General features: G+C 38.4%; 1 protein-coding gene across 2 annotated transcripts in view; it reads left to right on the top strand.

The window, feature by feature from the left end:
- Nucleotides 1–13,407, top strand: part of GPBP1L1 (GC-rich promoter binding protein 1 like 1) — a 67,312-nt gene that overhangs the window by 33,783 nt on the left and 20,122 nt on the right. For both annotated transcript variants that reach the window (XM_049618644.1, XM_049618643.1), the window contains 2 exons: nucleotides 677–806; nucleotides 1,390–1,676. In XM_049618644.1, the coding sequence (XP_049474601.1) occupies nucleotides 677–806; nucleotides 1,390–1,676 (417 nt within the window). The remainder of the gene's footprint in view (nucleotides 1–676; nucleotides 807–1,389; nucleotides 1,677–13,407) is intronic.

The following is a 13,407-nucleotide window of genomic DNA, read 5'->3' on the forward strand; positions in this document are numbered from 1 at the left end:
TATAAAACTATAAAAACTGTGTAGTTGTTAAAGGCCTCAAGGTGATGTGGTATTTAAACCATTTCTTTCTCTCCAATTCTAGAATAACTTACAGAAGTAATAAAGCTGTTTAGGAATTAAAAATAATTGTTTTAATGTTTATTTTATTTTTGAGACAGAGCATGAGTGGGGGAGGGCAGAGAGAGAGGGAGACACAGAATCCGAAGCAGGCTCCAGACTCTGAGCAGTCAGCACAGAGCCCGAAGCAGCTCTCGAACTCACAAACCATGAGATCATGACCTGAGCCAAAGTCGGACACTTAACCAACTGAACCACCCAGGCGCCCTGAGAATTTTTGAAAGCAAGCATCTTCTCCTTTCCTGTTGCAATATTAACTTAATATCTTTAAGTGTAAAGTTGGAGGTCTTATTTATGGATATCAACAGGGTTTTTGTTCACTCTCTCACGCAAATAAATGAGTATCTCTCCCGTTCTGGAATATAGAAAATGAGTTAATGATTGAGTATGTAACCTAGGACTTCTCTAACTCATGGGCCTATAGTACCCTTATTATGGCCCATATGCTCATAATGGGGTTTCTGCCAGTGTTACTTGTTTTCTAAAAGGCTGATGCGAAACCTAAGATACTGAGGTTGATTATCTTAACTGTTTGCTTCTCTATACTTTATCATCTTAGTCACCTACAGCCACCTTCGAAAAACACGGAGAACACCTACCCCGAGGAGACCGTAGATTTGGAGTAAGCCGTCGTCGACATAATTCCTCTGATGGCTTTTTTAACAATGGACCTCTACGAACTACAGGAGGTAAGCCATGCCCAACTTCCATGACTATATTTAAACTACTCAGAGCAAGCCCACATTGAGGGATGCAAGTCTGTCCATAATCTTGAAATGATGATGTTTTTTAAACATATTTTTCAATTAGATCTCCTATTGTCATTATTCAGTTACATTGGCTTTCTAACATTCTTGTGTTCTCCTATGTCATTTATTTATTTGGAAGATTTCATATAGAAATTATATAAAAGAAAAAGATGTATTTTGTGATTTCTTTTTTGTGGGCTTAATCTTTTATTTATTTGTTTGTTTGTTTATTATTTTTTGAGGGAGGGAGAGAGCAAGTGGAGGAGGGCCAGAGAGGGAGATAGAGGATCTCAAGCAGGCTCCATACTGTTAGTGCAGAGCCCGATGCAGGGCTCGATCCCGTGAACTGTGAGATTATGACCTGAGCCGAAATCAAGAGTCAGATGCTTAACTGACTGAGCCACCAAGGTGCCCCTTAATCTTTTATTTTTATTTTAAAAGATCCCCTAAAGTGCTTTTGGTAGTACTGTAAATCAGATCAGGAAGCAAAAATGTAATGTGTTACTTTTCCTTACTATTCCAGATTCCTGGCATCAGCCCTCCCTGTTCCGCCACGATTCTGTGGACTCTGGTGTCTCTAAGGGAACATATGCTGGAATCACAGGGAATCTATCTGGTTGGCATGGCTCCTCCCGAGGTCATGATGGCATGAGCCAGCGTAGTGGGGGTGGCACAGGGAACCATCGCCACTGGAATGGCAGCTTCCACTCCCGGAAAGGCTGTGCCTTTCAGGAGAAGCCACCTACAGAGATTAGAGAAGAAAAGAAAGAAGACAAGGTGGAAAAATTACAGTTCGAAGAGGAAGACTTTGTAAGTATCAAAGTGTAGATGTTTAATTAAAACCTAACAAATAATGCCATAAATATAAGACCCTGTTAATAATAAGAATATTGAAGAAATTACTAAAAAAGGAAGTCCCTAACTTTAGATTTTTATTGTTTTTAGATGGAGTTGATTAGTATGAAGATAATGACCAAAATTCCTTTTTTTGTTGTTGTTTTTTTTAATGACCAAAATTCCTATGTAACTTTTGGCACATCATCATGTTTTTCATCTTTATGCCTTCGAAACTTTAAAAAGTTCTTAATTTCCTTTGTTTTATAAGGTTTAACATTCAAAATTCAGTATTCAAATTATGTAAAAATGGTCTTGCATGTTAAATTGTCTTTCTCCAGTTATCGTAAGAGGTCTTTTTCTCTTGATTTTTCCCTCTTATATAAAATAATTGTGATGTTATAAACATGCAGTTGTGAGTATTTAAGCTCCTTCCTATATATAAGTAAAACTTTGCTATTGTGTGTTGAATTAATATGCCTTTTGCCCTTTCAACCTAAAGTAGAGTTTTTAGTGTGCCTTAAAAAAAAAGTCGAGTATATTTTATTTAACAAAATATATCCAAATTATTAACATTTTAATATGTAATTGATATCTTTAAATTATTGAGATAATTTATGTTATTTTTTGTACTGGATCTTCAAGATCCTTTGTGTATCCTCTACTTGTTTGTAGTATAATCTCAGTATAAATGACACACTTCCTGAATGCTGCTCAACAACTACATGTAGGTAGTGGCTACCATATTGAACAGCGCAGCTCTAGTTATTTATTTATTTTTATAATTTATCTTTTTGAGAGAGAGAGAAAGTGCAAGTGGAGAGGGGCAGAGAGACAGAGAGAGAGGGAAAATCCTAAGCAGGCTCTACAGTGACAGTGCGACAGTCTAACACAGGGCTCAAACCCATGAACCATGTGATCGTGACCTGAACCGGAAGTCGGACGCTTAACCAGTTGAGCCATCCAGACGCCCCTAGTCATTTTTAAGTAGCACATTCGATTAGCCAGTCACTTCTGTGACAGCCGTTTTAATATATTAATAAGGCCAACTGATTAAGAGTCAAATTTAGGTGTCATCTCCTCTTTTCCCAAGTCTAGCAAATGTTCTGGGGCCATTTTATCTTATTTTTTCTAGATTTCTTTTTAATGTTTATTTATTTTTGAGAGAGAGAGCACGTGGGCAGGCAGGGGAGGGGCAGAGAGAGAAGGAGAGAAAGAATCCCAAACAGGCTCTGTGCTGTCAGCACAGAGCCAGATGCAAGACTCCATCTCAGGAACCATGAGATCATGACCTGAGCCAAAATCAAGAGTCAGATGCTTAAATCTACTGAGCCACCCAGAGGCCCCATTCTGGGATCCTTTAAATGTTATTTTTTAATGTGAATTCCTACCCCAGGCACCTGTTCTTCAAAACTTTATTTGTGAAAGGTTTATATTTCCCTGATGTATTGAATATTTGTCCAGAATGTTCTAAATATTAAGTGGTGCAGACTTATGACACTAAATTATAACTTTCATTATTTATTCAATAAATTTAGCAAATATAAGAAAGACTAGTGGGAAAGATTAATAAAAACCTCTGTTGCTCATCATGCTTTGGGAACTTGGCTAAAGTCCTCATCAAACTAGCAATGACAAAAAACTTTGGGGCACCTGGGTGTCTCATTTGGTTAAGTGTCCAGCTCTTGGTTTCAGCTCAGGTCATGATCTCATGGTTCATGGGTTTGAGCCCTGCATGAAGCTCTGCACTATCTACACTTGGGATTCTCTCTCTCTCTCTCCCTCTCTCTCTCTCCCTCTCTCTCTCCCTCTCTCTCTGCCCCTCCCCCATTCCTGCTCTCTCTCAAAATAATTTTTTTTAAGTTTAATTGTATTCCTATTATAAAACATTTCTTTTTGTATTTTATTCCACATAATTAAAAACTACTTTTTTTAATGCTTATTTAGAGAGAGAGAGAGAGAGCGAGCTAGCAGGGGAGAGGGCAGAGAAAGAATCCCAAGCTCAGTGCGGAGCCCAATACGGGGCTCAATCCCACTACCATGAGATTATGACCTGAGCTGAAATCAAAAGTTGAACGCTTAACTGACTGAGCCACCCAGGCACTCCTCCACATAATTAAACTAACCCACTATAAAATTGTAATTTATATATGACTTGAATGTTTATTTAGAAATATGTCTTACATTATGACCATAGCCAGCAGAGCATATAGTAAAGAAGTCTATTTGGGTCTCTTTATTAGTTTTGTTTTTGCTTGCTTTGGTAAAAAAGAGATTGCAGCAAACAAGAAATGTGGGGTAAAGTGGAAGTTGCTTAAGAGTATTTTTTTTTTTTTTATGAATACCTTTTAAACTAGGTTCTATACTCCTCATTGGTATGGTTTGATAAGAAGGACTATTTCAGTTCTGTGGCATCCCCAGTGGGAAGTGAATTGACAACAGAAAGAAAAATGTGAACGGGAGGCTTTGAATTAGAAGACCCAACATTGTTAGGACATCATTTCTACAGGTTCTGCACAATATCAGTCAGTATGCTTTCTTATAGAAATGGACAAAATTATTCTAAAAATTTTTCTTAAAGACTCTAGAATACCCAAAGTAATCTTGAAAAAGAATTGGAGGACTTACACTACCTAACTTGAAGCTTAGTGTAAAGCTTTGATAATCAAGTTAATGATGGGGGTACCTGTGTGGCTCAGTCAGTTGAGTGTCTTGACTCTTGATTTCAGCTCAGGTGTACCAAGTCAGGCTCCATGCTAAGCATGGAGCATGCTTGAGACTGACTCTCTCTCTCTCTCTCTCTCTCTCTCTCTCTCTCTCTCTCTGACTCTGTCTCTCCCCCTCTCTCCCCCTGCCTCTCTCCCCTGCTTTGTGCTGTCTCTCTCTAAAATTAAGAGAAAAAAAAAGATAATGTTACATTATTATAAGGATAGTCCAATAGTGGAGCAGAATAGAGAGAGAGCTTAGAAATAAACTTCCATTTATACATTCACTTGATTTTCAACAAAGATGCTAAAGCAGACCAACGGAGAAAGAAATGTGGAGAAAGAACTATATATACATACATGCACACACACACACACACTCTCTCTCTCTCTCTCTCTCTCTCCCTCTCCCTCCCCCTCCCCCTCCCTCCCTCCCTCCCGCCCCCTCCCTCCTGCCCCCTCCCTCCTTCTCCCCGTCTCCCCCTTTTTTTCACAGCATACAAAAAAGTGAATTTGGGAGGATTTATAGACCCAAATGTATGGCCTAAAACTGTAAAGGTTCTAGAAGAAAACTTGGGGGAATATCTTTATGGCTTAGAGGGTAGAAAAAGATTTCTTTGGACATAGGAAACAATAACCATAAAGAAAAACATTGATGAATCAAATTTCATCAAAATGTAAAACATCTGCTTATCTCACAGACTGAGAAAATATTTGCAAAACATATATGAAAATGGACCTGTATATATAATATGAATAACTCTTACAACTTAATAATAAAAAGACAATATTTTATATATACAGTAAATATATATATGGTTTGTGAGCATAATTCATTCTGGAAACATGCTTGTAATCCAAAGCACTTGTATATCACAGCGAATTTCCGTGTAAGAAATATTGGAAACTCAGATAATTCATCCCACAACCCAAAAATATTCATATAAAAATTATTGCAATACTGTAATATAATACAAAATACAAAATATAATACAAAATATACAAAATATAAAGAATACAATACAAAATATAATACAAAAATACAATACAAAATATAAATATACAAAATATAAATATAAAATATAAAGAAAATAAAATACAAAATATAAAGAAAAATAATTGGCACTTACCTTTGAAAACCTTTGTGGTTGGTATGAGGGAAACAAGAGAGGAGGAGGAGGGTTATTGGATGACTTTCACTATCACTAATGGAATCACTGCTGTCTATTGGTTCAATGGAATCGTTTCCTTTTCATGCAGTTTTAACGAGGAACCTATCCAATGGCACTTGCTTTTGCCTCCTTTTGAGGATTTTACAGAAATGTGATATTGGATTGTTGTTAAGCAGATTCGTCGCTCGCACTGCTACAGCTTTATTGAGGTGGTGCTTTTCTACAAAGTTTGCACTGTTTGCCACATTTTACACATCTCCCTAATCTCATTTGAAGTGAAGGATTCATCCACCTTTTTCTCCTCCTTCTCTGCAGACATGATGCAGACATAGACGTCTTTTTTTTTTTTTTTCAATGTTTATTCATTTTTGAAAGACAGAGACAGAGCACAAGCAGGGGAGGAGCAGAGAGAGGGGGACACAGAATCTGAAGCAGGCTCCAGGCTCTGAGCTGTCAGCACAGAGCCTGACACGGGGCTCGAACTCACAAGCCATGAGATCATGACCTGAGCTGAAGTCAGACGCTCAACCGACTGAGCCATCCAGGCGCCCCCAGATGTAGATGTCTTCTAAAATCTTGCAATTTCAGCAACTTGCAAACTTTGTTCTTACTTCTTGATGGTTTTCTTTTTTTTTTTTCTTTTGTTTATTTTAGAGAGAGAGAGGGTGCGAGTGGGCAAGGGGCAGAGAGGGAGGGAGCCTGATGTGGGGCTCAAACTCATGAAAAGTGAGATCATGACCTGAGCCGAAGTCGGATGCTTAACTGACTGAGCCATGCAGGCACCCCACGATGATTTCCTTAACTTTCACTGTAATCATCTCCTCCTCCTCCCTGCCTGCCTTTTCAACCTTTTTGTGCATGGGGGCCATTGTATACACTGGCACCGATGTTGACTACCGGACAGTATTAATAAACTCTTGTCATACACTGTATTTAATGTAGCTGGCAATAAGGCAGCAGAGGAAAGGGTCTATATCTGCAGGTAGCCTGGCCTAGAATGAAGCAAATCATTCTTGAGCTTACTCTTACATGGAAAAGCAAAGGACTGTCCATAGGTGCTTTAAAGTGACAAAAAATATGCTAGTGCCAGATGTGGGCACCTTCCAGTGTTCTGAAAAATCACTGATTTTTGCCAAAACCTGTGGCCTCTGAGACCAAGCATCCAAGTATGGGAGACGATCACCCACAATCTGCAGCGAGCAAAAGAGAACTGTTGAGTCAATTATGATCATGTGACGCTTGGCATCGTGTACTATTTGTATTGCAAGACATCGTTCATTTATCAAGTTAAAATTTATTAGAAATATTTGCTCATCTTATGGAACACTTGCAAAACAAGTTACTTGAAATCCAAGGTTTTTACTGTATTTTATTTCTTTGAAGTAACCTCTATGTCCAATGTGGGACCCAAACTCATGACTCCAAGATCAAGAGTCACATGTTCTACCAGCTGAGCCAGCCAGGTACCCCAACAACTCGGTATTTTAAAAATGAGCAAGATTTATGAGAACCATAATGAACCTCTCAATAGATGCAGAAAAAGCATTTGACAAAATACAACATCCATTCTTGATAAAAACTCAACAAAGTAGAGATTGAACATACCTCAACATTATTAAGGCCATACACAAAAGACCTACAGCTAATATCATCCTCAGTGGGGAAAAACTGAAAACTTTTTCCTGTGGTTAAGAACAAGATTACAGATGTCCAGTTTCACCATTACTATTTAACATAGTACTGGAAGTCTTATTAGCCTTAGCAATCAGACAACAAAACGAAATAAAAGGCAATCCAGATGGGCAAGGAAGAAGTCAAATTTTCACTATTTGCAGACAGCATGATACTCTATGTAGAAAACCCAAAAGTCTCCACCAAAAATTGCTAGAACTAATACATGAATTTAGCAAAGTTGCAGAATATAAAATCAATATACAAAAATCTGTTGCATTTCTATACACCGATAACAAAGCAGAAAAATAAATCAAGGAACTGATCCCATTTGCATTTGCACCTAAAACAGTTAGATATGTAGGAATAAACCTAACCAAAGAGGTAAAAGATATGTACTCTGAAAATTACATAAAACTTCTGAAAGAAAGTGAAGAGGTTATGAAGAAATGGAAAAGCATTCCATACTCATGGGTTAGAAGAACATAGTTAAAATGTGTATACTGCTCAAAGCAATGTACACATTTAATGTATACCCATCAAAATACCACCAGCATTTTTCACAAAGCTGAAACAAACAGTCTTCAAATGTGTATGGAACCATAAAAGACCCTGAATAGCCATAACAATCCTGAAAAATAAAAATGAAATTGGAGGCACCATGATTCTGAATTTCAACCTATATTATAAAGCTGTACTCATCAAGACAGCATGGTATTGGCTCAAAAACAGACATATAGATCAGTGGAACAGAACAGAAAACCCAGAAATGGACCTACAGCTATATAGTCAACTAATCTTCAGCAAAGCAAGAAAGAATATCCAGGTGAAAAAATACTTTCTTCAACAAATAGTTTTGTGGGAACTGGGCAGCCACATGTAGAAGAATGAAACTGGACCACTTTCTTATACCATACACAAAGATAAATTAAAAATGGATGAGAGACCTAAATGTGAGATAGGAAACCATCAAAGTCTTAGAGGAGAACACAGTTCAGTAACCTCTGTGACCTCATCCTGAGCAACTTCTTACTAGACACATCACTGGAGAAAAGGGAAACAAAAGCAAAAATGAACTGTTGGGACCTCATCAAGATAAAAAGCTTCAGCACAGCAAAGGAAACAACAAAATTAAAAGGCAGCCTACAGGGGCGCCTGGGTGGCTCAGTCAGTTAAGCGTCCGACTTCGGCTCAGGTCACGATCTCGCGGTCCGTGAGTTCGAGCCCCGCGTCAGGCTCTGGGCTGATGGCTCAGAGCCTGGAGCCTGCCTCCGATTCTGTGTCTCCCTCTCTCTCTGCCCCTCCCCCGTTCATGCTCTGTCTCTCTCTGTCTCAAAAATAAATAAACTTAAAAAAAAAAAAAAAGGCAGCCTACAGAATAGGAGAAGATATTTGCAAACTATATACCTGATAAAGGGTTAGTATCCAAAATCTATAAAGAACTTCTCAAACTCAACACTCAAAAAACAACCCAGTTAAGAAGTGGGCAGTAGACATGGATCGACACTCTTCAAAAGAAGATCCATATGGCTAACAGACACATGAAAAGATGCTCAACATCACTCATCATCAGGGAAATACAAATCAAAACCATGATGAGATATCACCTCACACCTGTTAGAATGGCTAAAGTTAACATAAGAAACAGCAGGTGTTGGCACGGATGTGGAGAAAGGATGTGCCCTGTTGGTGGGAATGCAGACTGGTGCAGCCACTCTGGAGAGCAGTATGGAGGTTCCTCAAAAAACTAAAAATAGAACTACCCTATGACCCAACAATTATGCTACTAGGTATTTACCCAAAGGATACAAAAATACAGATTCAAAGGGGGACATGCACCCCAATGTTTATAGCAGCATTATCAACAATAGCCAAACTATGGCAAGAGCCCATGTGTCTGTCGACTAATGGATGGATAAAGATGTGGTGTACATATATAATAGAGTATTACTCAGCCATCAAAAAGAATGAAACCTTGTCATTTGCAGTGAGATGGATGCAGCTAGAGTATTATGCTAAGCAAAATAAGTCAGAGAAAGATACCATAGGATTTCACTTACCTGTGGATTTTAAGAAACAAAACAGATGAACATATGCAAGGGAGTAGGGAAGAGGGAGAAACAAGCCATAAGAGACTCTTAAAGATAGAAAACAAACAGGATTGATGGAGGTGGGTGTGAAATGGGCTAGATGAGTGATGGGTATTAAGGAGGGCACTTGTTATGATGAGCACTGGGTGTTGAATGTAAGTGATGAATCACTGAATTCTTCTTGTGAAACCAATATTGCACAGTATGTTAACTAATAAGAATTTAAATAAAAATTTGAAAAGAAAAAAATGAGCAAGATTTGAACAGATACTTCGCAAAGGAGGATACTCAAATGTCCAGTAGGCACATGGAAAAAATAATCATTGTCATTAGTTGCAAGGGAAATGTGGAAATTCAAATTAAGACCATTGTGAGATATTGCTACCCACGCTCCGGAATGGCTAAAATTTATAAGTCTGAAAACGCTAAATTCGGTCACATTCTAGAGCATTTGGAACTCTTATACATTACAGGAACATGAAGTAGTCTAACCATTTTGGGAAAAGCTATGGTAGTTTCTTGTAAAACTACATTATGACCCAGCACTTCTAGATATTTATTTATAGATACTCAAGAGAAACGAAGGTAAATGTTCATTTATTTTAATTTTATTCATAATAGCACCAAACTGGAAACAGTTTAAATATCTGTTGACCCAAGAATAGAAAAGTTGTGGTGTAATCATGTAATGAATTACATATTTGTTAATAAAAAGGAGTGACTGATAAAACAACGTGATGAGTTTCAGTGTACCATTACACAAAATGGTACATACCATCTGGTTCTATTTATGTGCCTATTCTAGAATAAGCAAGTAATCTATGGTGGGAAAGAAAATCCAAACAGTGGTTGCTTGTGTGAAGTGGGGATTGACTGGAGAGGGCAAAAGGAACTTTCTTGTTGTTGTAGAAGGTAGTTTTTATTTTTATAGAGGTTGAGGAGTTATGAGCATTTTTCAAAACTCATAGAATGGTATACTTGGTATATGTGCATTTCACTCTATTTTATTTTATTAAAAAAATAGATGGGCGCCTGGGTGGCTCAGTCAGTTAAGTATCCGACTTTTAATTTTGGTTTGGGTCATGATCTCATGGTTCGTGGGATCGAGCCCATGTCAGACTCTGCAATGACGACATGGAGCCTGATTGGGATTCTCTCCCTCTTTCTGCCCCTACCCCACTCTCTCTTTTGCATGTGCGTGCTCTCTCTCTTTCCCTCCCTCTCTCTCAAAATAAAGAAACTTAAAAAATAGATTAACATCACCAGTCATGGGGGAAATAAATATAATAAGCCTTCTGATGTGATGCATTGAGAATGCATCCTCACCTTTGTGAACTCCTTCCAGAAATGCATAGCCTGAATCTAACCATAAGGAAATACCACACACACTCAAATTGAAGTTTTACTAAAGAATTACAAAAGATTCTACAAAAGAAGTAGCGTCTACTTTTTAAAAATGTTGTCATGAAAGAAAAGTTCCAGGTTAAAGAAAACTAAAGAGATAAGACAACTAAAGGAAACACGTTCAGGGTGCCTGGCTTGCTTAGTCAGTGAGACTCTTGATCTCTGAGTCATGAGTTCGAGCCTCACATTGGGCATGGAGCCTATGCAAAAAAAAAAAAAAAAAAGCATGTAATCCCAGATTGGATACTGGATGAGAGAAAAACAATGTACATTTTAAAAATTTTGTTTTGCTATGAAACTAATCAGTATTATAATTTGAATAAGTGTTATAGATTAGATAGTAGTATTTGTTGATATTAATTGCCCAGTCTTTTTTTTTTTTTTTAACGTTTATTTATTTTTGAGACAGAGACAGAGCATGAACAGGGGAGGGTCACAGAGAGAGGGAGACACAGAATCTGAAACAGGCTCCAGGCTCTGAGCTGTCAGCACAGAGCCCGATGCGGGGCTCGAACTCACGGACCGCGAGATCATGACCTGAGCCGAAGTCAGATGCTTAACTGACCAAGCCACCCAGGCGCCCCATGCCCAGTCTTTATAATTGCATTGTGATTATATAAAGAACGTGCTTTTGAGGAAACACATAATAAAGTATTTATGGGTAAATGGTATCAAGTCCTTCAGCTTGCATATGGTTCAAGAAAAAATAATTAGAATGTTGGAGCAAATGTAAAATGGTGACATGAGAATCTAGACATCTGTGCATAATATAAAGAAATTCTTTGAATTATTTTTGCAACTTTGTTGTAACTCTGAAATTATTTCAAAATAATAAAGAATACAGAGCAACTGGAATCGAAGAACCAGAAAAAAATCCATGGGCATTACCTACAGCAAAACAAAGTGAGGTGTTAAACAGGAACAAACCACAAAACTATAATACCTGGGTGGTGGTAGCATTTGTGCAGGAAAAATTGGAGAAAGCATAGGATATCTGACAGCCCCCAAAAGAGGCAGCAGTTGTTTCTAGATGGCTTAGAGCGTTAATTGGAGAACAGCTGAAAATTAGGAGTGGTTTTACAAAACTAGTCAGTCAATACAGAAGTCTGGAATGAGGTATAAAGGGTCTGGTTGGATCAGTTAGGAGAGAAAAGCCACACCATAGTTTCAACAGGGAAAGTACAGGATTGGGGAAATGAGCAGTTGACTAGCAATAAAGAGAACGCTGAAGAGTATCAAAGTAGCAGATGTAGGGAATAGCCATTAACCCTAGGGCTAAGATAGAGTACTCAAGGAAGAGTATCCCCATTCCCCCATCACCACCAGACCTTGTGAGGAAGGGCTTAGCTGTGGTTTACTGAATGACAGAACAGTTGTTCAGGTGGTTCTCCAGAGAACATGTTGGAAATCTGCCCTCTTAAGTACCTGGTAAAGCTGTTCACATGTCACTCTGCTGTAAAATCACTCAAGTCAAAGCTCATTTGCACTTTAGAACCTGGCTTAGCAGGAACTGGGTGCTGCAGGAGCCTGCTGAGTAAGCACACCGGAGTAAGAAGCAGAAGTCTGTCTTGCTCTACTGACAAAAGTTAACCTGACAGCTGGCAAAGGGAAAAATTTTAAGTGCTCAGACACATTTACAAAGAGTAGGCAGAAAGGATGACTTTGGAACTAAGGCAATAGTTGATAACTAGCACCGGGCACTATCATTGTTTATATTAACCAACCAGTATTCCCTTCCAGAATGTAGCCCCTCACTGAACACAAAGCTTTTGGAAATAGAATGCAGATTGAACTACAGAAATGGAAAACATAGAGACAAAGGAAAGAGAAGGTTCAGATAAAAGGGAGGGAAGAAGGTAGGGACAATAGCCTGGACATGAAAGAAACTAAGCCACCTTTTTAAAATTTTTTTAAACATTTTTATTTATTTTTGAGAAACAGAGACAGTGTGAGCAGGGGAGGGGCAGAGAGAGAGAGATACAGAATCGGAAGCAGGCTCCAGGCTCCAAGATGCCAGCACAGAGCCTGACACAGGGCTTGAACCCACCAACTGTGAGATCATGACCTGAGCTGAAGTTGGATACCCAACCACCTGAGCCACTCAGGCGGCCCCATAAGCCACCATATTTTTTTAACACTATGAAAAAACAGAAAAGAGCTCTAAAGTTTGATGTCAGAAAAGCAGTCTTGACTCACATTCACAAAACTAATCATACATAAATGAACATAAAAGGATCAATAGAAGTGGCGCCTGGGTGGTGCAAACATCCAACTCCTGGTTTCAGTTCAGGTCATGATCACATGGTTCATGAGTTTGAGCCCTGCATCAGGCTCTTCTTGCAGCCTGCTTGGGATTTCTTTCTCCCTCTCTCTCTCTCTCTGCCCCTCCCTGGCTTGCTTGCTCGCTCTCTCTCAAAAACATTAAAAAAATTTTTTTAAGGGTCACAAGGATAAAGAATAGACTAGAATAACATCCTTAACAGACAATGCAACGTACACCTGTACAGCATGTCCACAAAACAGATAAGAACCATTTTAAAATTTACTAGTACTACAGTACTACTATACTATTTTAAAATTTAGATAATACTAAGAAAATATAAGTTCTTATGAGGCATAAGAACAACCTCAACCAGAAAAACTTAAGGTGCTAGAAATAAGGAAA

This window comes from Panthera uncia (assembly GCF_023721935.1).
Source record: "Panthera uncia isolate 11264 chromosome C1 unlocalized genomic scaffold, Puncia_PCG_1.0 HiC_scaffold_4, whole genome shotgun sequence".
NCBI classification, from domain to species: domain Eukaryota; kingdom Metazoa; phylum Chordata; class Mammalia; order Carnivora; family Felidae; genus Panthera; species Panthera uncia.